Here is a 21819-nt window from a genome sequence, read left to right as displayed (position 1 = left end):
GTAGTATGCTTTCAACAAATCCTGGTTTTGTACTGGAGTGTTTCATTTAATCAGTTTAGTGTTGGTATGTTATCTAAAAAAAGTAGAATAATTTAATTTGGAAACTTCTTCTTCCTGTTGAGAAAAATAGTGATTAAATAAAGTTATTTTTTAGGTTTTCTGCATTAAGCTAATAAAAAATAATACCTCTACTTTAGAAACGACATCTATTGCGATACATCTTAATGCCTTATTGTACTCAACTGCATTTTAATTATTTTATTCTGAACTATTTTAAATCTTAGTCATGGATTCATTAAGAATATTAATGGGATGTCTTTATATTTATATTTTTATATTTCTCAACAGTATGCATGTCTATGAACAGCTGTTAGAGCAACAAAAAAAAATCATTGATGCTTACCACCGTCATGAATATGTTATGATTTTGTAGATGAGTAGAGATCATGTTATTATTTTGTAATTTTGACTATTAAAAGTTAAAAGAGTAAAGGGTGATCTTTGTGTCCTAACTTGTGTGTTTGACTAATGTGAAAAGCTGTTGCAGCGTTTAGGTATGTCACGTGCGCCCTGCAGACGAGACCCCGGCAGGAAGGTGGATGTGTGTTTTCCCTCGTGAGTAGGCCTCGTCTTTAGAGAAGCATATAACCTTGGCCTCTGTGACATTGCATAACCAGTGTCTGGTTTACGGCCCAGCCATAATGTGAGTCGCTGGATGGTAATCCCACAGTGTGTATAAACACTCATAATAATCATGATGAAAACTACTGTGCTCTCACACTAGTCTGTCTATCTGCAAAAGTTTAAAAAAATAAAATAAATGTTGACCCAATTTATTGGAACATCCGGCACTTCCAAATCCAACCTAACGCATCTCACTTCTATAAAGGTCTTTAGTTTCGTCACATGTAAAAGCATGTGGAACCTTTAACAAGTTTTGTAAAAAATGTAATATATTGTGACATTTTCAAATACGGCTGCTACGCTAGTATTTAATTACCAACCTGATACACCTGAAGGTAAATCAGCAGATTATTCTATGATACTTTTAATAATACATGTATTTATTTAGTAGATACATTATAAAATACAAATCAAAAGCGGCTTGAAGGGCGGACACTAATCCATCCCATCGTGGTGTCCAAGCAAGCCATATCAACAGGCTGTCTGTACTGCTGTTCTAAAGTCCACAATCACGTGGCTTGACGTGACATGGGCCTTTGCCCCAGGTTCTACCAACATGTCACTCTTGAGACGGTTCAGTGTAATTGATTAATCATTATCACTGAGAATAAAAGCTGAACTTTTGTAAAGCTACCTTGCCAATTCACTAATCGTAATTTTCTCACGTTGTCTGGATATGGCCCGTATTGCTGTCAGATTCGATCAGATAACTTTTTAATATACAAATATAGGCCCTACATATGCTTCCACAGTCAAATAGTTTTTTTTTGTTGCCATACAAAGACTTGTGATTTTAACAACTGATCACCCCACAGCCGGCTTTGTTTTGGAGGTCAGTCTAGACTTAACCTATGACGTTCATGTCCCCGTGTGGAGACAAAGACCGGTCGCTATCGTGGCCGAGTTGTCTTTTGGGTTATTCAGATACAACTCTAGCATTTATTTCGAAATATCATACAATAATGAGTATTGTGTTTAACAGGGTCAATCGCCAGTGAGGCGGAATGCAGATCATGAGCTTGCGGTGAGCCCAGGGGACGGATCATTCAGTCAGACCACGTTTATCATCACATCGAAGCTCTGCCCCGTTTGACCAAACAGACAACGTTATCTCCCACTATCTCTAGCCGGCAGGAGAACTTCGCAGCCAGCACAAACGACACAGACGGTTGTTTGTGTTGTTAATATTAACCGTCTTCCACATTTGTAATAAAAGGTTGTTAGTTTTTCTCCACGTGAAGAACGGGACTAAACGGGCACGGTGTAGTGGTAGCTACCTACCATTAGCTTACACACGCTAGCTAGCTTGCCGACCCGGCCTCACCTCAGCAATCTGGAAACCCTGGCGGAGCCTGCGATAGAACTAGCCGGCTAGCAGTTCCCAAAATGTCGCTCAACTAAAGATGTGGATCATCCTGACCGATTCCCCCGGGACTTCATTCACGGCTTTGTCCTGGACACGAGCTTCGACACGTTGACTGGACTCTGTGGAACATCAATGTAAGTTCCCTATACCCTCCATTCATTTCAACTCGTGCTTTAGAAAGTAGTGTTAGCAGTAGAGCTAGCCTCATCTTGTTTAGGTTTACAGTAGTACGGCTACTTGCTACCTATACACAGCGGGTTTAGCTAGGCCACACAATGGAGAATTGTCAGTTGTAGCAACTGGATGCTGTTCGTAGCTAACTGTAATTAAAAAAAAAATATATATACCGCGAACTTTGGGGATGTTTAATAACATTTAATTTTGAGGCAGACAAAGGGAGGATTAATATGCTAACTAGCTAGCCGTAGGCAGCCAGCTAAAACTCCCTTTATAATCCCAACGTTGCCAGCAACCGAAGTTACTTAGCGTGCATGTTAGACAGCAACAATACAACTTCTTAACCAAATACAAATGCCCATTAAATATAGACACTTCATTTTCGTAATTGAATGTTGATAGCCGTCTATCAGACATAGTAAGTGAACAAGATATATCGACCGTGTGGTGGTAGTTATGTATGAAACAAGCCGTTAAACAACCGGCTAGCTATCTGGTTTAAGATCTTTGTTTTTGAGCAAGACTCGTATTTAATATATGCGATCAAGATAGCGCATTGCGTATGTTGCAGATGCGGTGTATTTAGGGTTAGCTAGTCGAGGATAACGAACCCACATGTTTGTCAGATGACCTTACAGGGCTAACGCTGACATGCTAGCCGCACAATGGGCCTCCTCATCAATGGCCGTCCCTCCTGACGAGCCCAGAGCGGCACCATCAGCACCATCCACCCCAACTCCCCTCTGACGCTTTTGTTAATTGAACTAATGCCCTCTTCTCAGCGCCGCACCGGCTCTATTTTGGTATCGTCGCTCCCTTTCCTCTGCCTTAATAGATCTTAAGCGTCGCTTTGGCTCAAACACGGGACCAGACTGGGAACCAGACCTATATGCAAGCTCATGGTTTATCAGCTCTGGCAGAAGGTTCTGAACACAGTCCCATTAGAACGGATTTCACTCTGGCATGAAAAGGGCTTGGCCAATCACAACATTTTTTTTTAATATGAGGTGAGTTTGACTGTACAGAGAAGTGCAGTTGAAGCATTTTCGTAAACATCCAAGATGACATGTCGTTGCTATGATTTGTTGTATCCATCCAGCTATATCCAATTGCTTCCAGAGGCATTTTGCGGAGTCCACGCCTGTCGATAACGCCCCTTGGAAATCGAAAATGAACTGAGGGGTTCCAGACAAGCACTCCTTAGTGGCGATGCCAGGCTAGCAGGGTCAGGACCGAGAGAACCCCCCCCCCCCCCTGTGTTTTACAGGTGGACTCACCCGTGGCCAGTGTCTCCTAACCAACACATTCATGCCCCATGTAGAATGAGGCCATGGCATGTTTCTCTTCCATTTCTTGTCTTTTCCATAATAACTATCTGTCAGTAATATAATACAGGTGGTAAACATGCATCTTTATAGACATCTCTTGTGTGTTTGCAGCAGAGTGACTGAGGAGCAGATCTCCAGGAGCAGATAGCCAGCTGACCCGCGCCTCCCACCAGCCCAGAGGAGCCATGCTGAGCGTGCTAGCGGCCGGCACCGTGTTCTTCCCAGGTCTCTTCCTGCTGTCCAAGCAGTGCCTGAAACACCTGCCCTGGCTGGGCTGGAGCGAGGGGGATGCCGTCATCGTCTCTGCCAGGTGGGGGAGGAACTCAACTTGACATTCTTTCTTTCAGGCATAATAAAGTAAAGTTAAAAGTTCCTCACTGGCAAGAGTGTTATTGTCTGGTGAATACTGGTTTGATGTATTTGCTTGTAGTTCATGTCTTCATGAGGGAGTAGTGATGTGTCTGTGTTGTACAGAGCGAGGAAGCCTCCCCCGTAGCCTGTCACATACTGACCTGACCAGGTGACCTTTCACCCCTCCTGTCGCAGGCTGGTGTCGTCCATACAGGCCATCATGGCCTCCTCCGCAGGCCTCATCATCGCCTCGTCCTGTGAGGACATCATCGAGGACCAGTAAGGACGTACCTCACTGTCTCCTCAGGAACATGAGGAGCATCTGATAATGAGTTCATTTTGCATATGCTGACACAGAAAATGACATAGAGGGGGGCATTCGAACCTGCAGATCTGCAGTCATATACTCTACCACTGAGCTGGACCTAGTGATAGAGCTAGCTGTAAACTTATTAGTGAATGCTCTCACATGATTGGCTGCCGTGGACCATGGCGCAACACCAAGTACATTCATAACAGCATCCTTATCAGGAGTCCACAGTCTGACTAAATGGGTGAACAAAGAGATTATATAAAGATAAATTCAGTTTCTACACACTTTAGATGTTTGTAACTTGAGGCCAGGTTTTTTTAAATGCAGTCCGGATGTGCCAGTGACCAGGAGAACAACCTGCTCTTTAGCTGAGATGAACGCTGTCCTGGCCCCTTCATAAAGTGTTGGAACAAGACGGCAGATGACTAGACCAGGACACTGTTGTTTCTGTCAGACTGTTCTTCACTCAATAAAAGCTCTAAGAGCTCCAAGTATTTTCCAGTTTAGCCACAAGCAGAGATATTAGATCCAGTTTAGCCACAAGCAGTGATATCAGATCCAGTTCGTTTTTATGTGTCCACCACCTCTTTTGTCACCCCGCCCCTCCTCAACACCCCGCCCCTCCTCTACACCCCACCCCTCCTCATCCGTGTTTGCAGGCATTGGCTGACCAGCGCCTACATCTTGTTTGCTGTGCCCTACTTCGTCTACGACATCTACGCTATGTACATGTGTTACTGGTACAAGCTCCAGGTCAAAGGTCACGAGCAGGAGGTCGGGCCCTTGCGCCTGGGAAAGGTCCTGGCCAGCTACCTCCGCCGGGAGTTCCTCATGGTGCTACACCACGTCGTCATGGTCACCGTCTGCTTCCCCGTCTCCGTGGTAACTGTCGCCACTGTAGCGCAGGGGTTTAGTGAGTGTGTGATGGATTGAGCCGGTAGCTTTAGGACTGTTCATGGTGATACATAGCTCTGCCTTTCTGTCAACACTGTTAGGCGTTTACTTAACGTGTCATAAGTGGTAATACCTGAGAGGTAGTGACCCGCACACGGGTGGGCTGGTCAGGATGCAGGGATGATGACTTCCTGTCTCTTGCAGTTCTGGCGCCAGGGGAAAGGGGACTACTTCCAGGGCCTGATGTTCATGGCTGAGATCAGCACCCCGTCTGTCTGCCTGGGCAAGATCCTGATCCAGGTCAGACCCTCCAACGCTCACCTGCACACATCAATTCTCCCATTTTAGATTGCTCCCAGATCGGTTGTTTTCAGGTCATCATTTGTTTGTATTCCAAGCGGTGCATCTGTCCCTGGTGTCAAAGGTCATCAGGTCAGACAGACCTTCACATGACTGTCATCCAGTCTGTCACCTTCTCACTGGAGAGCTCACTCTTTCCTCTGCACTAGGGATGTGTTCACTTGCTAACAGCTTTGCTTGTAACAACACAGCTCCAGCCGACTGCATAAAAGGCAGACACACACACAACTGCATAAAAGGCAGACACACACACACAACTTCTTTAGACTGCATAAAAGAAGCATGATACTCTTCGGAACACAGGCTACAACTTAGAATGATGCTCAGTCACATGTAGCCGTGTTGTTAAAGCACTCACAGCTGAATATAGCCTCCAGTATTTAGACTGGATTTAACAGTATATATGATGTCAGCTTTCCCCCCACGTCTGCAGAGCAGTGTTGGAGTTGTGATAAACACACGGCTAAAAGCCTTGGCATTTCAGAAGTCTGCCCATGTCTCTGGGAGAGGAATGCCAGGCTCTGTGAGTGTGTTCTCTGGGAGAGGAATGCCAGGCTCTGTGAGTGTGTTCTCTGGGAGAGGAATGCCAGGCTCTGTGAGTGTGTTCTCTGGGAGAGGAATGCCAGGCTCTGTGAGTGTGTTCTCTGGGAGAGGAATGCCAGGCTCTGTGAGTGTGTTCTCTGGGAGAGGAATGCCAGGCTCTGTGAGTGTGTTCTCTGGGAGAGGAATGCCAGGCTCTGTGAGTGTGTTCTCTGGGAGAGGAATGCCAGGCTCTGTGAGTGTGTTCTCTGGGAGAGAGTGTGACAACAGAGAAGCTAGAACCTGAGTAGGGAGTTGAGGTATCTCCATGTGTTGTAGGATGTGCTCTGTGGGACAGGGTTGTAGGATGTGCTCTGTGGGACAGGGTTGTAGGATGTGCTCTGTGGGACAGGGTTGTAGGATGTGCTCTGTGGGACAGGGTTGTAGGATGTGCTCTGTGGGACAGGGTTGTAGGATGTGCTCTGTGGGACAGGGTTGTAGGATGTGCTCTGTGGGACAGGGTTGTAGGATGTGCTCTGTGGGACAGGGTTGTAGGATGTGCTCTGTGGGACAGGGTTGTAGGATGTGCTCTGTGGGACAGGGTTGTAGGATGTGCTCTGTGGGACAGGGTTGTAGGATGTGCTCTGTGGGACAGGGTTGTAGGATGTGCTCTGTGGGACAGGGTTGTAGGATGTGATCTGTGGGACAGGGTTGTAGGATGTGCTCTGTGGAACAGGGTTGTAGGATGTGCTCTGTGGGACAGGGTTGCTCAGCACACCCTGAAGCATGAGGGACACGTTGCTCTCCTTCTGCCCCTCCTCAGGGTTCATGTAGTGCTGCACTAACTCTCTCTCTGATTCTCACCAAACTGGACTTGCTGGCGGGTTCCTCTCTGTCTCATTCTCTCTCTCTGTCCTCTCTCCTGGCCCTCTCCTGTCCTCAGTACAAACAGCAGCACACTCTCCTGCACAAAGTGAATGGGGCTACTATGCTGATCACTTTTTTCATCTGTCGAGTCCTCCTCTTCCCTTACCTCTACTACGCCTACGGCAGGTATGTCTCTCTCTCTCTGTCTCTCTGTTTCTCTGTTTGTCTCTTTGTGTCTGTCTCTGTCTCTCTCTGTTTCTCTCTCTGTTTGTTTGTCTGTCTCTGTCTTTCTCTTTGTGTCTGTCTCTGTCTCTCTCTGTCTCTCAGTTTGTTTGTCTGTCTCTCTGTCGGTCTCTGTCTCTCTCTCTCTGTTTGTCTCTGTGTCTGTCTCTTTCATGCTGAGCTGTAATCACTGAGGTCAAGAACATCTCAGCTTGTTTGTCAGACATCGTAGTCTGGGGAACTTGGGGAGGTGAACATCAGTAGAGGGTTGGTTTTCTAACAAAGATAACCCGCTTGTGATTTCTTGTCTGTAGATCAATCCTAAGATCCTAACCACACCTTTGTAATCGTACTAATATGAACCATCACGCGTGAACAGATCTCTAACCAAATGATGATGGGTTTCTGTAGCACCTGTCAAAGTGTGTATGTGCTGACCATGTGTCCATTTCCTCTCCTCGTCCCCTCCCCCAGGTACGCCTCCATCCCCTTCCTCCAGGTTCCCTTCTCTGTGTCGTGGCAGTGTAACCTGGGGGCTGGCCTCCTCATGGCCCCCCAGGTGTACTGGTTCACCCTGATCTGCAGGGGGGCCCTGCGCCTCTTCACCGGGACGGGGCGCTCTCGGAGGCCCACGCCCAAGAAGGCGGACTCGGACGGACACGCCCTGCCACAGTCAGCCAATGGCTACAGCAGCTGTCCCTCAGAGCCGGAGTCAACCAATCACTAGGGGGGAGGGATGAGGGAGGGAGGAGGGAGAATGTAACAAGATGTAAGAGAAGGTGAGTAGGGCGGAGAAGTGGTAGCAGACTGTGAAACAGAACTAGGAAATGCCTCAAATAGTGTTGTACTTGTTGCAAACAAAAAAAAGGGTGTGAAGGGTTATTCATGGAAATGAAGGGATTGTTTGCACTTTGAATTCACATTAAACATTGTCTGGTGCTCTGATCCATGCCCTGAGTTTTGAGAGTGGAAGCCTGAATGCAGCACAGCCAGTTAGAGGGTGACCCTGGGTGTAGCTCCCCCTGTCTGTGTGGAGGGCAGTGGCAGTTAGGAATGTATTATATTGTATGTTACTACCATGCTGTAGATAGAAGGCCTCATTCAGATTAGTAACCAATTCTGACTAAGCAGTATTTAGTCTTGCTGGTGTTCCTCTATGTATCCCGTGTAGTCTTTCATTGTCACTAAGCAGCCTGGAGACTGCGTGGTCTGTAGACTGCGTGGTCTGTAGACTGTGGTCTGTAGACTGCGTGGTCTGTAGACTGCGTGGTCTGTAGACTGCGTGGTCTGGAGACGGCGTGGTCTGTAGACTGCGTGGTCTGTAGACTGCGTGGTCTGGAGACTGCGTGGTCTGTAGACGGCGTGTTCTGGAGACTGCGTGGTCTGGAGACTGCGTGGTGTGGAAGGGAGAGCTCATGAGACTGTATTCTGTTGCCTTATTCTCAGTCGTAGCTGTTCCTGCTCGCTTCTGCTCTCATCTGAGAGGTGGAAGGGGGGCTGTTCTCCTTGGACTGAAAAGTGACGGAAGCTGTGTACATAGCAGATGTTAAAAATTGTACCTGTCATTTACACATCAGTGTTAGTTCCATGGTTTAGGTTGTGATTTTTGGTTTCCCCTAAAAACTTTTTGTGATAGTTTATTTTATTTTCTTTGATAACATCTTTGATCTCTTAGAACAGTAGAGTTGGGCCTGGTTGACCTGCCTGGCACCTGTGTTGGGGTCGAGTGAAACAGGAAGTGAAGTTAGGTGGAAAAGGAAGTGAGGTCAGGCTGGTCCGCTAGGCTACACTAGCCGTAGCATTCTGAGGAATCCTTTCACATTATGACAGTTATGACTGAATTCAGTGGACACAAAACACTTACCCATCCACGTTGCAACAGTGTTACTGTGTTCAGTGTAGAAATGAACTTGAAAAAGGCCAACTGACTAGGGTAGTTGACTTTTGAGTGAGAGTATTTGAGCGGTTTGCATAGTCAGTGATGAGATTGTAGTCCAGTGAATTCCATGTATTGTACAATAGTTACTGGAAGTGCATCTCATAAACACAACTATCAAATTGGTTCAAGTTGCTCTGTAGGGGCCCATAAAGATTTAGTATTTCATCATCAAAAAGGGACATTTTTAAATTGTTGCAGTTTGCAGCTGACTATGAGCGTATTAAGTTTAACAATACACCAACAACATTTAAAGTTGACTGTAGAACATGACTAACAGACACAACAGATTTTAGCAGTCTCTTTCTGCTGTTGTGTTATTTTATTAACTTTGTTTTCAATACTTCTGAGCCATTTGCATTGAGGCTGATGTTCCATGAACACAAAGCTATTTTCACTAATAATCTGAGTTTCGCTAATAATCTGGCAATTAAATATGACTGAAAATGTATATTACTATGATCTGAATGATAAAAGGCAGTCAGTGCTCAAATATCGGACAACTGTGACTATTTTCTCCCTTTGAAGCTGTTTAAGAAAAATGCGATCTCTTCAGTTCATTCACAGTTTACTGCTTCTTGACAATTGAGGGTAAAAAAGTAACTGAAGTACTGTATATTCCACTGCTTGTTATTTATTTGTAATTAATTATTTATTGTTTATTTATTTGGTTTTATTTGTGGGTTTGAATGCATTATTATGCATACGTATTATATACTATATGCTTCTGGGCCTTTTCTGAAGGCTATGTTGTTACTCAAACGCAAAAATATACTCCTCTGTCCTAAACGCTGTCCGAGTCTTTCATCAACAAAACCCTATTCATCGTGAGTAAAATGTTTATTACACGAATACAAAACAGTCATAGAAAACATACAAAAATGCATCATATATAAAATTCAAGTTTTGTGAGAGAGCCCCGCCAACTCTCTTATAAGGTCCGTCTTGATGACGTCAGTACCTCCTCTGTCTCGGTGAGAAGATGGTGCTAGGATTGCTGTCTCGCTCCCTCTCTTTCTCCCGCTCTTTCTGGCTGTTGGGGGAGAGGGCTTCCTCCGGTCCCGGTCGGCTCTTCTCGCTCTTGAACAGATCTCTCCCCGTCCTCAGAAGCTGCTCCTCCAGCCTACGGTGGCGCTTCATGTCCGACAGCACCTTGTCCAACCGGGCTTCTCTCTTCACAGAAGAACGCGCGGAGGAACCTGAGCAGGAACGAGAATTCACAATGAGCAGAAAATAGTAGACATTTACGGTAATTAGCTTGCTTACTGAACGCTTACACACACAGTAAAGGGTATAGGATCGTTTATTGTTTTGAATGGTTAATGGTGAGTTTAGTTATTAGCTCGTTAATATCACTTTTTGCTTGGTGATCCCAACCTCCCGTTAAGGAGACCGGCTGAGAGGCCGTTATACCTGGGGTTCTGCGCCGGTTGATGAATGAGTTCTTTGGAGTCGCCTGCGTCAGTTCTTCGTCAAAGTCAAACTCTGTTGGAGTTGGTGGCCTGTAACGAAAAAACAGCTTTAAACAGCGGCTCTCGAGGCAGGTGCAGTCTTCTCACAAACGATTTGGGAGTAAAGATTAAGACACAGAAACACAGGAGGACACCGATTAGCAACTGACTTGCGCTCGCGCTCCTCCCGGTCTCGTTCTCTGGCCGCCTCCTCCTCGTCGTCCCTCTCGGGTGACGGGGTGCGTTCTGGTGTCGGCGGCCGCCGGGGCAAGGGATCGAAGTTCAGCTCCAGCTTCTCTTCTTTAGAGAGCAGCTCGTACAGTCTTTTGATTTCAGCAGGAGGCGGCATCCAGTTTTTGGGGTCTTCCATTTCGTCATCGCTGTAAGTGATCTCCCATTCCCCGTCCTCCCCCATTGCCTGTTTTCCACCCATGTCCTTGTCCATCTGAACCTCCTCATTCTGCACATCTTCATCCATGGCGCTGTCCTCGAGGTCCCCGGCTGAGAGGACAGTGAGGCAGGTGGGAGGTAAGAACAAAGTATGGGGGTCAGTGTTGACTAAGCACCTCATTCTGGGAAGAGGAGGAGGAGGGGGGGATTTGACTGTCGATGAAGAGTCTAACCCACACATGTCGCTTTGGATTTACATTTAGTCATTTAGCAGACGCTCTTATCCAGAGCGACTTACAGTAAGTACATGGTCATTTTCCCCGAGGCACGTAGGGTGAAGTGCCTTGCCCAAGGACACGTCATTTAGCACAGCCAGGAATTGAACCAGCAACCTTCGGATTACTAGCCCAATTCCCTAACCGCTTCAGCTAAATCAACATTATTTAGTTCACAGAGGCTCGACTCAACGGCTATTGTGTAAATTATGCTCATAAAAAACATACTTTTTACACTCTCTGATTTCGTCTCGTCTCCTGTTGTGGTCGCCAGTCCAGTATCCTCTCTTTCCTGAACACTTTCATCCTCTCCTCCGGGCGCCGTCTCCGCCACTCCAAGCTGCTCGATGCCGTCTCTCAGCGTGCTGGAGTCCGTCTCCTCCGCGGCCTGCATCGTCTGAGGTGTGGACGTTATGGCTGTAAACACAAGAACAGGTTTGAGTGGCGAAAATGTCGGAAACGTTGCACGACCTATTTAGACAACGTACGTGGTAGAGCAACTCACACATACCTTTGGTCAACTGCATGACTTTGTTGAATCAGTGTAATAAATGTTGCTACTGAATTCTGCAGGATGGTATATCTACAGGTACTGACCACTTAGGTCAACTAGCTAGCCGTAGCTAACTTGAAAGCACCGATATCATATTCTAGGGATTCTGAACTACGGTTTTTTACCTTTATAAAATCGTCGGTGCACGCACGTCTCGCAGATAAAACCGGTTGCATTGACGTATTATCTTCAACAATAGATGCATGGATCAGTCCACAAAACTAAACAAGCGCACACGGCCAGGGACATAAACATAGCGCCATTTTGGGAAGCCAGACTCGTCAGTGCTGCTCGCGACTCCCTACCAGTGATGATCTTCATAAATACGGATCGCTCGTGTGTGTAACGGACGTTCCTAGTGAAACCATCCACATGACTTAGAAGTCTAATTTCAACGCAACGTCCACGGATAAAACCTAACAGACCATACAAATCAGGCCCATAGAAATATTATAATTTATTACAGTTATAGTTTTAATCACGAGGTTAAGGTAAAGCCTATGTTTAATTCAAAAGTAAAGTAATGAGTGTATGGTTCAGGCTCTGGTTCAACCCAGACGCAAATCGGTAGAAAAAGTGTATACGTCATTCCTATTGGTCAGACCTGTCGTCGATGCTGATTGGAGCATTTCAGCAGACCTGCAGTGTTTGAAAATGATTTGGCGGAAGGAAGGCCTGGTTCTGTTGTGTGGCTACTTTAGTTAGGATATCACTTTAGATAACCATGTTTTAAAAGACTGAGAGAGCGAACACATCGAATCTCAAACTCCCGGTTTCAGTTTATAAAGTAAGTTTGAAACTTGTATACGTTTTGTCTTCGAACTAACTAGATAGCTAGCTCAGAGTAGTTTAGCGTTGCTAGCCGCCGCTGATCTGTTGTGGAGTTCAACATACTACGTAGCCGTCGTTGCTAGCTTGAATATGTTATGTTACATGGAGAAAAAAAACGTAATATGTATCGTCTGTACAACTTGAGTTTGATTATACAGCTAGTTAGTCATAACATTTCAAGGGATATTTTTTTTTACCGCCAGCTAAACTAAAACGTTTCACAGACATGGCCCAGCGTTTGGCCGTGAGCGATGGTGCAGGGAGCTCCAAGTCGTCGTCTCGAGTTCGTGTTGCTGTTCGGCTGCGACCGTACATGGTCAAGCAGGACGAGAAGAACGAGGGTCCGTGTGTCAGAGGAACCGGACCTCAGAGCTTGGAGATAACCAACTGGAGGAACGCCACAGAGACGCTACAATACCAGTGAGTGTCCGCGTTATGCAACATCATTTAATCTCTTGTTTTGTGTGAACTTTGATCACGCTGAAGGCTTTTGGGGTCATGAATACGGCTGATTAACAGCGTTCCCTGCAGGCTTTTGCTTGTACCACACTGGGTGGTTGTGTTAATCGATACATTTTTATTTCAACGTTGGGGATGGGCTTTGAACCTGTGAGCTCTACCACTGCAGTGCTCTACCACCACTGCAGTGCTCTACCACCACTGCAGTGCTCTACCACCACTGCAGTGCTCTACCACCACTGCAGTGCTCTACCACCACTGCAGTGCTCTACCACCACTGCAGTGCTCTACCACCACTGCAGTGCTCTACCACCACTGCAGTGCTCTACCACCACTGCAGTGCTCTACCACCACTGCAGTGCTCTACCACCACTGCAGTGCTCTACCACCACTGCAGTGCTCTACCACCACTGCAGTGCTCTACCACCACTGCAGTGCTCTACCACTGAGTTATATCTTACCAATCACCGGTGTAAAATCCGTTAAGGTTTGACGTATTCCACGGTGAAGATTCAACACAGCAAGAGGTCTTTCTCTCGTCGGTGAAGCCAATCCTACCGCACGTGCTGAACGGCCAGAACGCCAGCGTCTTCGCCTATGGACCAACAGGAGCCGGTATGTAGCGGCATGTTTGAACTTTTGATGTTATGAAATCTCAATATGTTCTCTGCGTCCTGTCTGCTACGGAGCAAGAAACCAACTCCCAGCTGCTTTTAAACGTGTCTCTCAGGCTAATTTTCAAGTTTTAAGAAATACATTTCCCACAGTGCATATTTTGCTTAAATTGAGGTACAGGGGGTAATTGGGTGTGCTTTGCCTTCGGCAAGGGCACAACCTTTGTTCTCTCACATATATATTATTGGGTGTGCTCAAGCCTTCGGCGAGAGCACAACCTTTGTTCTCTCACATATATATTATTATTATTTCTTTTTGCCCCCCTAAAACTCAGTCAATATTTGGCCTACATAGACAATGTAGGTGTCAAAAGTTTCGTCTTGGTAGCGATTGAGTTGCTTCTATTGGAATTTACGTTCCGTTGCATGGTTTAGGCTCAAGTTAAGTTTTTGTGGCGAAAAGTGAAGCTAACGGTGGCTAATTTGCTAGCCACAGTCACTGATGTTACTAACGTCACTAACGTCACTACGTCACTAACGTCACGAAAACACGCGTGACTACCTTTGGCAGAACATTCGTTTCACATCTGTTAACTTGGGGGATAGCTAGGCTAACTATAGCTTTACTGCAAGGCAGCTGCAGGAACGCCACAAGCAAAGAGGCCAGGGTGATAACTATTTACTCATTTTACTTTGTGATATGACACACAATTGTGATGTGTAATGTACAGTATAAGCTGATATTATTAAGGAAGTACATCTACTTTCGGAAACAGTAGTCTACTATTTCACTGAAGTATTAGCATCATGACATTAGCCTGTGTTGCCCGTGCAACACATACTACAGTGGTCTATGATGTAGCGTTATCTGTTTTCAATCGTTAAAATAAACATTCCTCACATATACATTTTCGTTGTAGGATTTATTCTGACATTAGTAAACGATTTGTTGGTGAAATTACCATTACCTGTGGTTTCAAACCAGTGTAGCTCACTGCAACGCTGTTGCTTACGCGAGACACACTACAAAAACATCTACACTACACAGCTGTTTAGGAAGTCAAACGGCGACAGAACATGTTCGGCACTCCCCTTACTTAAATCAAAAGTCTATCTAACTACTAACCTGAACTTCATTGCCACAGCCTAAACGTTGTCAATCTGTTCATGAAAATAATTAATTTCATCTTAAACCGTACAACGGAACGTTAAATCCAATTCAACCAACGCAATCGCTACCAAGACGAACACAGCAGTAGTCTAGTACTGTACCGTAGTACAATTTACCGGGGAAGCTTCTCCACACAGGGCTATATCGCATGTTGCGTTGTTACTGACAATGATCGCTACCAGTGAGCTTTTTATGAATGAGCGATTTTCCACTAAATAAATGTCAAGCTTATTTACGTTTTGGGGGGCATATTTTCAGTTAGCAGATGGTACTGTTTGAATCGCGATTCCATCTTCTACTGCCGGGTAACGTCGTAGAATAATCTTCAAAGGGGGTTCTTTATTAATTAATGAATGAATGCAATGAGTAGGCTAAATGCCTGAAAATATCATGAGAAGGGAAAAACTTAAAATGACGTTTAAGTCATAGAGATTAGGTCAATTTTTACACCGGTCTTGTAATCTTTATAAATAATAAGTATGCATTTTTATATAAAATATACAGAAATATCAGTTGTAAAAATGTAATTCAAAAACGGACCCCTGTGCAACCGACGCAAGCAAGCACACCCTACAATTTCCCCAGAAATTGTACCCTCTCTAGTTATTATTATTCTTTTTGCCCCCCTAAAACTCTGTCAATATTTGGCCTACATAGACAACCTAGGTGTCAAACGTTTCGTCCTGGTACCGATTGAGTTGCTTCTATTGGGATTTACGTTCCGTTGCACGGTTTAAGTAGAAATTAAGTTTTTGTGTCGAAAAGTGAAGCTAACGGTGGCTAACTTGCTAACCACAGTCAATGACGCTACTTACGTCACTAACGTCACAAAAATTCGCGTGACTACCTCTAGCAGAATATTAGTTTAGCAGCTCGTTAACTTCTGGGAGATAGCTAAGCTAACTGCTTTACTGCAAGGCAGCTGCAGAAACGCCACAAGCAAAGAGTCCAGGGTGATAACTATTTACTAATTTTACTTTGTGATATGACACACAATTGTGATGTGTAATGTACAATATAAGCTGATATTATTATTATTATTATTATTATTATTAAGGAAGTACATCTACTTTCGGAAACAGTAGTCTACTATGTCACTGAAGTATTAGCATCATGACATTAGCCTCTGTTGCCCGGGCAACACATAACAGTGGTCTATGATGCATCTGTTTTCAATCGTTAAAATAAACATTCCTCACAAATACGTTTTCGTTGTAGGATGTATTATGACATTAGATTACAAGTAAACGATTTGTGGGTGAAATTATCATTACCTGTCGTTTCAATCCAGTGTATCACTGCAACGCTGTAGCCTACGCGAGACACTACAAAAACATCTACACAGCTGTTTAGAAAGTCAAACGGCAACAGAACATGTTCGGCACTCCCCTTACTTAAATCAAAAGTCTATCTAACTACTAACCTGAACTTCATTGCCACAGCCTAAACTTTGTCAATCTGTTCATGAAAATAATTAATTTCAGCCTAAACCGTACAACGGAACGTTAAATCCAATTCAACCAACACAATCGCTACCAAGACAAACACAGCAGTAGTCTAGTACTGTACCGTAGTAGTACAATTTACCGGGGCAGCTTCTCGCATTTTGCGTTGTTACTGACGCTTATTATAAATGAGCGATTTTCCAGTAAATAAATGTCAATCTTATTTACGTTTTCGGGGGCATATTTTCAGTTAGCAGATGGTACTGTTTGAATCGCGATTCCATCTTCTACTGCCGGGTAACGTCGTAGAATAATCTTCAAAGGGGGTTCTTTATTCATGAATGAATGCAATATGAGTAGGCTAAATGCATGAAACTATCACGAGAAGGGAAAAACTTAAAAGGACGTTTACGTCATAGAGATTAGGTCAATTTTTACACCGGTCTGCCAAATTTATTCGTTTTGATTCAACGATGAGGATGCCTTTTGCAGGGGAAATGAGAAGATCTATTTCATTCTACACTTCACTCGTATTTTCAGTTGTAAATGAGCAGCAAAAAAAAAAATGCTTTTAAATCTATGTAATCTTTATAAATAATAAGTATGCATTTTTATATAAAATATACAGAAATATCAGTTGTAAAAATGTCATTCAAAAACGGACCCCTGTGCAACCGACGCAAGCAAGCACACCCTACAATTTCCCCAGAAATTGTACCCTCTAGTTTAAACCTGTTTTCTCAACATGACTTCTCCCTCCCCTGTCTCTCCTCTTCCTCCTCCCCTCTCCCCCCTCCTCCTCCCATCTACAGGTAAGACCCACACCATGCTGGGCAGCCCGGCCCAGCCAGGCGTGATTCCACGGGCGGTGAGGGAGGTGTTCCAGCTGGTGCGGGGGAGAGAGCGAGGGGGAGACGGCTGGGACTACGGTGTGGGCATGTCCTACCTGGAGATCTACAATGAGAAGGTAGGAGCCACACCAGGGTCTGTCGCTGCCACAACAACCTGATGTTGTGTTTGTGTAGTGCCCCTTTCCCCCAAACTCTAACCACTAAGCTATACCCTATCCCCGTGTCCAGGTGTTGGACCTGCTCTCCCCCAGCACCCAGGACCTTCCCATCCGTGAGGACAAGGACAGAAACATCCTCATCCCAGGCCTCACCCACACCACCCTCCACTCCTTCTCTGAGTTTGACTCCCATTTCATTCCTGCCAGCCTCAACCGCACCACGGCCTCCACCAAGCTCAACCAGCGCTCCAGCCGGAGCCACGCCGTGCTGCTCATCAAGGTGTTCAAATCACACGCACCCCATCCTATTTCAACATTTTATTAATTCAGCCAACACACGTTTTCTTTCTAAAGATACGGTACAAATGGAGTGTATTTGAGTCTCCCATCACAGGGAAGCATCTTAACAGGTCCTGGTCTCTGCCCTCACACAACGCCTATGTTTCCCATCATGCCCTGTCCCAGGGGAAGCATCTTAACAGGTCCTGGTCTCTGTGTGGTAGGCCAGGATTTGGTAGCTGGTGCTGACAGGAAGTCTCTCCCTGACTCTCTCTCTGGCTCTGCCCTGCCAGCTGGACCCTCAGGGAGAGAGACACGCTCTGGACCCTCACTGCTGGGTGCTATACTAGGGGTTGACCGATTTATCGGCACCGATATTAAGCATTTTTATGGTTATCGGTCCTCCTAGAGACATGGTTGTGAGCTGGTCAGTTAATCAGCATCTCTTCTTTGGTCGAGTCAATCTGCCGTCTCTTCTTACCTTCCTCTTCTCCTCCTCTCACACCTTTCCATCATACTGCCCCGAATTCTTCTCTCTTCCTCCGCTCTGTCCTTCCTCACATCTCCTACCCACCACCCCCTCCACCCTCACCCACCTCTTTCCACTCCTCCGTCTGTTGTACTCTCCCCCTCTTCCCCACACATTTTCCCTAACCCCCTCCACCCAACCCCTCTCCCCCAGGTGGTGCGTACTCAGCGCTGCCCCCCCGGCCGCCAGCAGACAGGGAAGCTGTACCTGGTGGACTTGGCCGGCTCGGAGGACAACCGGCGCACAGGCAACCAGGGTCTGCGCCTGAAGGAGAGCGGGGCCATCAACCTGTCTCTGTTCACCCTCAGCAAGGTGGTGGACTCCCTGAACGCAGGGGCCTCCTGCCGGGTGCCGTACCGGGACAGCAAGCTCACACGCCTCCTCCAGGACTCCCTGGGAGGCTCCGCCCACGCCGTCATGGTGACCAACATCGCGCCTGAGTACACCTTCTACTTTGACACCTTCACGGCGCTCAACTTCGCCGCCAAGTCCAAGCAGGTCGTCAACAGGCCCTTCGTCAGAGAGACGGTTGCCGTGCCGACTAGACAAGGTGAGGAGGGAAAGCAGAACTAGCTCTGATGTTTTAGTGAAATTGTGTGTGTGTGTGTAATATAATTATGAATCAGTACATTTGAAGTAATGGATGTTAGTGTAAGTCAGGTTGGACAGAAGTAGCTGGTTGTGACCCCTAGAAGGTGCTGCTGTGCTCTGCTCTGCAGTGAAGCGCTCCAGAGATGAGCAGGAGGCCCCAGAGCCCCAGAAGAAGAAACTCAAGGAAGGGAAGAAGAAGAAGAAGAACCAGGAAGTCCCCTCACCATCCACACAAACACACAGGTTGGAATCCCTGCCCTCACACAACGCCTATGTTTCCCATCATGCCCTGTCCCAGGGGAAGCATCTTAACAGGTCCTGGTCTCTGTGTGGTAGGCCAGGACTTGGTAGCTGGTGCTGACAGGAAGTCTCTCCCTGACTCTCTCTCTGGCTCTGCCCTGCCAGCTGGACCCTCAGGGAGAGAGACACGCTCTGGACCCTCTCACTGCTGGGTTCACACTTCCACTGTTTCATTTAACAGACTCATGCTAAAAGTGTTGTCTTTTAGTATGTCATGTCTGATCATCCTCTGATTATGTCTCCCCTCATTCCTCTGCCCCCTCCCGCCTCCTCCCCTCCTCCTCCAGCCCCTCAGACCAGCAGTCAGTGCTGGACAGGCTGATTGCTCTTGAGAAGATGATGATGGGGTCTCCAGAGAGGGAGCGACTCAACCTCCTCCAGACCATGGCTCAGTCCCGAAAGGAGATCCAGGTACACACTCACACCCCAGACAGCCAGCTCCTTGTGTCTGAACCCCTGCTACCCCCCCGCTAACCTCCCGCTGTCCCTGCAGGAGCTGAAGAAGAAGCAGCAGCAGTTTGAGAGCAGAGCCCGGGAGCTGGGCCAGCCAGATGATACAGAGCCCCTCTTCAGGAGCATGCTGCCCCCCCTGCACAGGAAGCAGTCCACCGCTGCCCGGCCCAGCAAGCAGCAGGCCGTGGTCTCACCCCTGCAGGGTCAGTACCAGCGCTGACCCCCTGCAGGGTCAGTACCAGCGCTGACCTCTTGAACTTGTTGTGCTGCAGCTGAGAGCCTGGTGGGCCCATGCAGCGTGTTAGTGCAGCTGTCAGCAGGAGCCTGCCTCCCCAGTCCTCCCAGAGGCTTCCCAGCAGCCCTGCTGTGTGAGGCAGGAGGGGGGCAGGTCTGCCAGGGGGCCTCCTCCTCCAGGCTACAGTTGCTCCCCAGGGTCTGCTCCAGGATCACATTCCACCAAGCTGCTGGTGCAGAGGGATCCTGTTCAGGAGGAGGGAGGGGCAGTGCGGGAGGAGAAGGAGAAATGAGGAGGGAGGATGGTAGAGGGGAGGATGGGAAGAGATGGAGGGAGGAGGAGGAGTAGATGGAGGGAGGGAGGAGGAGGAGAATGCTGAAACAGCAGTTGTTGACATCAGGTTGTTCTGAGCTCCGTTCAGCTTGAATAAGCAGCACGTTAGCTGCAGCCCGACATGAAACCTAGCCGCTGCTTTGATCTTGCAGGATCATCAATCAGGTTATTGATTAGAGACCCAGTCTGATCTAACGCCCCCAGGTCTCTTCATAGACAGCAGCAGCAGGAGGAAGATGAGGGCTAAAGAATATCCAAACACTATCTCGACACAGCATCTACCATGTATATATTTTGGGGGGAAATCTTTTAATTTAATTTTCTAGTGTCTTAAGTTAAATGATTTGAGGTGAGACAAACAAACCTATAGTTTTTTTTCTATCCACATTAAAAGGATAAGAGAAGTTACCCCCCCCCACACACACTGCTGACTACCTCCCCATAGTTATGTAAGCCCTGTAGTGTGTGTGTGATAGCCTTTGTCCTGCCTCCACAGTGAACCAGCTGCAGTCTCTCCAGCCGTGTGCCCTGGTCCACAAGACGTCCGTGTGCCTGAAGAGGAGTGAGGGCAAGAAGCTGCTGGAGCAGGCAGAGGTAGCTGGGTCGCCTGGTTACTGCACACGCAGCACGATCACATGATCACACGATCACGTGATCACATGAGCAGCTGTCTGCCTGCCTCCTACTGCAGGGACATGAGAGGTGGAACTGTGAGATTTGTTATGTTCTGTTTATGTTTGTTCTCTGATCCCCTCTCTCCCTCCTCCCCGGTTCTCCCTTCCTGTCTCCCTCCTCCCCAGCCCCTGGAGGGGAAGGAGAACTCGGGCCTGGGTGGCTGGGAGTCTCACCTGGACTCGTCCGTGCTGGAGCGATCCTGCCAGAACATCCTGCAGGTGCTGAACAGCGGCTCTCTCAAGGAGCTGAAGAGCCTGCAGCAGATCGGAGACAAGAAGGCCAAGCTGATCCTGGGCTGGAGGGAGGTGAACGGCAGCTTCACACAGGTGATGTACACACACCGTCCGTCCCCCCCCACACAGACACACACACCGTCCGTCCCCCCCCACACACACACACACACCGTCCCCCCCCCCACACACACACACACCGTCCCCCCACACACACACACACACACCGTCCCCCCACACACACACACCGTCCTCCCACACACACCGTCCCCCCACACACACACACACACCGTCCGTCCCCCCCACACACACCGTCCCACACACACACACCGTCCCCCCACCCTCACACTGTCAGGTGGCACTTACAGGCCTTGGTTTTCTGCTTTAGAAGCGGTGCATGTAGGATGTATGTGGCTTTGGTCTGCTAAATTAATTAAATGTAAAGTATCCGTTTAGTTGTGTGAATGAGGTGTGATGTCACTTCCTATCCAGGTGGAGGACTTGACCAAGATAGAGGGCATCACTGCTAAGAGGTTCTCATCCTTCATGAAGGTAGGTGGCTCGTCGTAAGCCTCCTGCTGCTGGGGAACATGACACCTTCCTGTCAGTTCGCTTTAGTGTCTATTGTTTTTCAAGCTGCTAGTTTCATTAATTCACTTTCAACCTTTTCTTTGCAGGCTAACATACTCAGCGTGATGGGGAAGTGATGATTTGCTTCCAGGACACGGTTTTATTTACAGTTATAAGAATGATTTGTTTTATTCTGATTTTATTATTTTACTGTCTCTAAACTCTGTACATAATCGTATTTTATCTGTGTCTGTTTTGTTTTTATTAGAAATGTCTGAGAATTTAACTTGTGGTGTTTTTGCAGTAATGTCAGTATTCCACCTGGGGGCGATATACTGCTTTTCAATAAACGTCAAATTATACTTTTGTGTCAAAACAATATTTTTTTAATAATTTAAATGAAAAATTG

The 21819-nt window shown here is 46.9% G+C and overlaps 3 protein-coding genes across 7 annotated transcripts; 2 read left to right on the top strand and 1 right to left on the bottom strand.

The window, feature by feature from the left end:
- Nucleotides 1-995: 995 nt before the first annotated feature.
- Nucleotides 996-8931, top strand: tlcd3bb (TLC domain containing 3Bb). 2 transcript variants are annotated; one of them, XM_062475644.1, is made up of 8 exons: nt 996-1019; nt 1667-2184; nt 3667-3865; nt 4102-4185; nt 4879-5101; nt 5318-5413; nt 6936-7045; nt 7556-8931. In XM_062475644.1, exons 3-8 carry the CDS (start codon nt 3741-3743, stop codon nt 7806-7808), a joined length of 891 nt encoding a protein of 296 aa, XP_062331628.1. In that variant the 5' UTR covers nt 996-1019; nt 1667-2184; nt 3667-3740; the 3' UTR covers nt 7809-8931. The 2 variants fall into 2 exon arrangements, with proteins under 2 accessions (XP_062331628.1, XP_062331627.1); XM_062475643.1 differs by lacking the exon at nt 996-1019 and adding an exon at nt 1365-1516.
- Nucleotides 8932-9838: 907 nt separating this feature from the next.
- pagr1 (PAXIP1 associated glutamate-rich protein 1) lies at nt 9839-12047 on the bottom strand. Of its 2 annotated transcripts, none has more exons than XM_062475645.1 (5): nt 11645-12047; nt 11362-11550; nt 10639-10969; nt 10431-10519; nt 9839-10216 (listed from the first exon to the last, which is right to left on the bottom strand). In XM_062475645.1, the coding sequence occupies exons 1-5, from the start codon at nt 11658-11660 to the stop codon at nt 9972-9974; spliced, it is 870 nt and encodes a 289-aa protein (XP_062331629.1). In that variant the 5' UTR covers nt 11661-12047; the 3' UTR covers nt 9839-9971. The 2 variants fall into 2 exon arrangements, with proteins under 2 accessions (XP_062331629.1, XP_062331630.1); XM_062475646.1 differs by having other exon boundaries at nt 11812-12040.
- A 270-nt stretch (nt 12048-12317) lies between these two features.
- On the top strand, nt 12318-21796 carry kif22 (kinesin family member 22). 3 transcript variants are annotated; one of them, XM_062475634.1, is made up of 13 exons: nt 12318-12473; nt 12742-12937; nt 13464-13591; nt 17019-17173; nt 17286-17495; nt 18177-18573; nt 18743-18857; nt 19202-19325; nt 19408-19570; nt 20432-20529; nt 20736-20936; nt 21333-21392; nt 21518-21796. In XM_062475634.1, the coding sequence occupies exons 2-13, from the start codon at nt 12744-12746 to the stop codon at nt 21545-21547; spliced, it is 1875 nt and encodes a 624-aa protein (XP_062331618.1). In that variant the 5' UTR covers nt 12318-12473; nt 12742-12743; the 3' UTR covers nt 21548-21796. The 3 variants fall into 3 exon arrangements, with proteins under 3 accessions (XP_062331618.1, XP_062331616.1, XP_062331617.1); XM_062475632.1 differs by having other exon boundaries at nt 18719-18857; XM_062475633.1 differs by having other exon boundaries at nt 12327-12473; nt 12721-12937; nt 18719-18857.
- The last annotated feature ends 23 nt before the right edge of the window (nt 21797-21819 follow it).

Source organism: Osmerus eperlanus, chromosome 12 (genome assembly GCF_963692335.1).
Source record: "Osmerus eperlanus chromosome 12, fOsmEpe2.1, whole genome shotgun sequence".
Taxonomy (NCBI): Eukaryota; Metazoa; Chordata; class Actinopteri; order Osmeriformes; family Osmeridae; genus Osmerus; species Osmerus eperlanus.
This window is presented reverse-complemented; position numbering and strand designations above follow the sequence as displayed.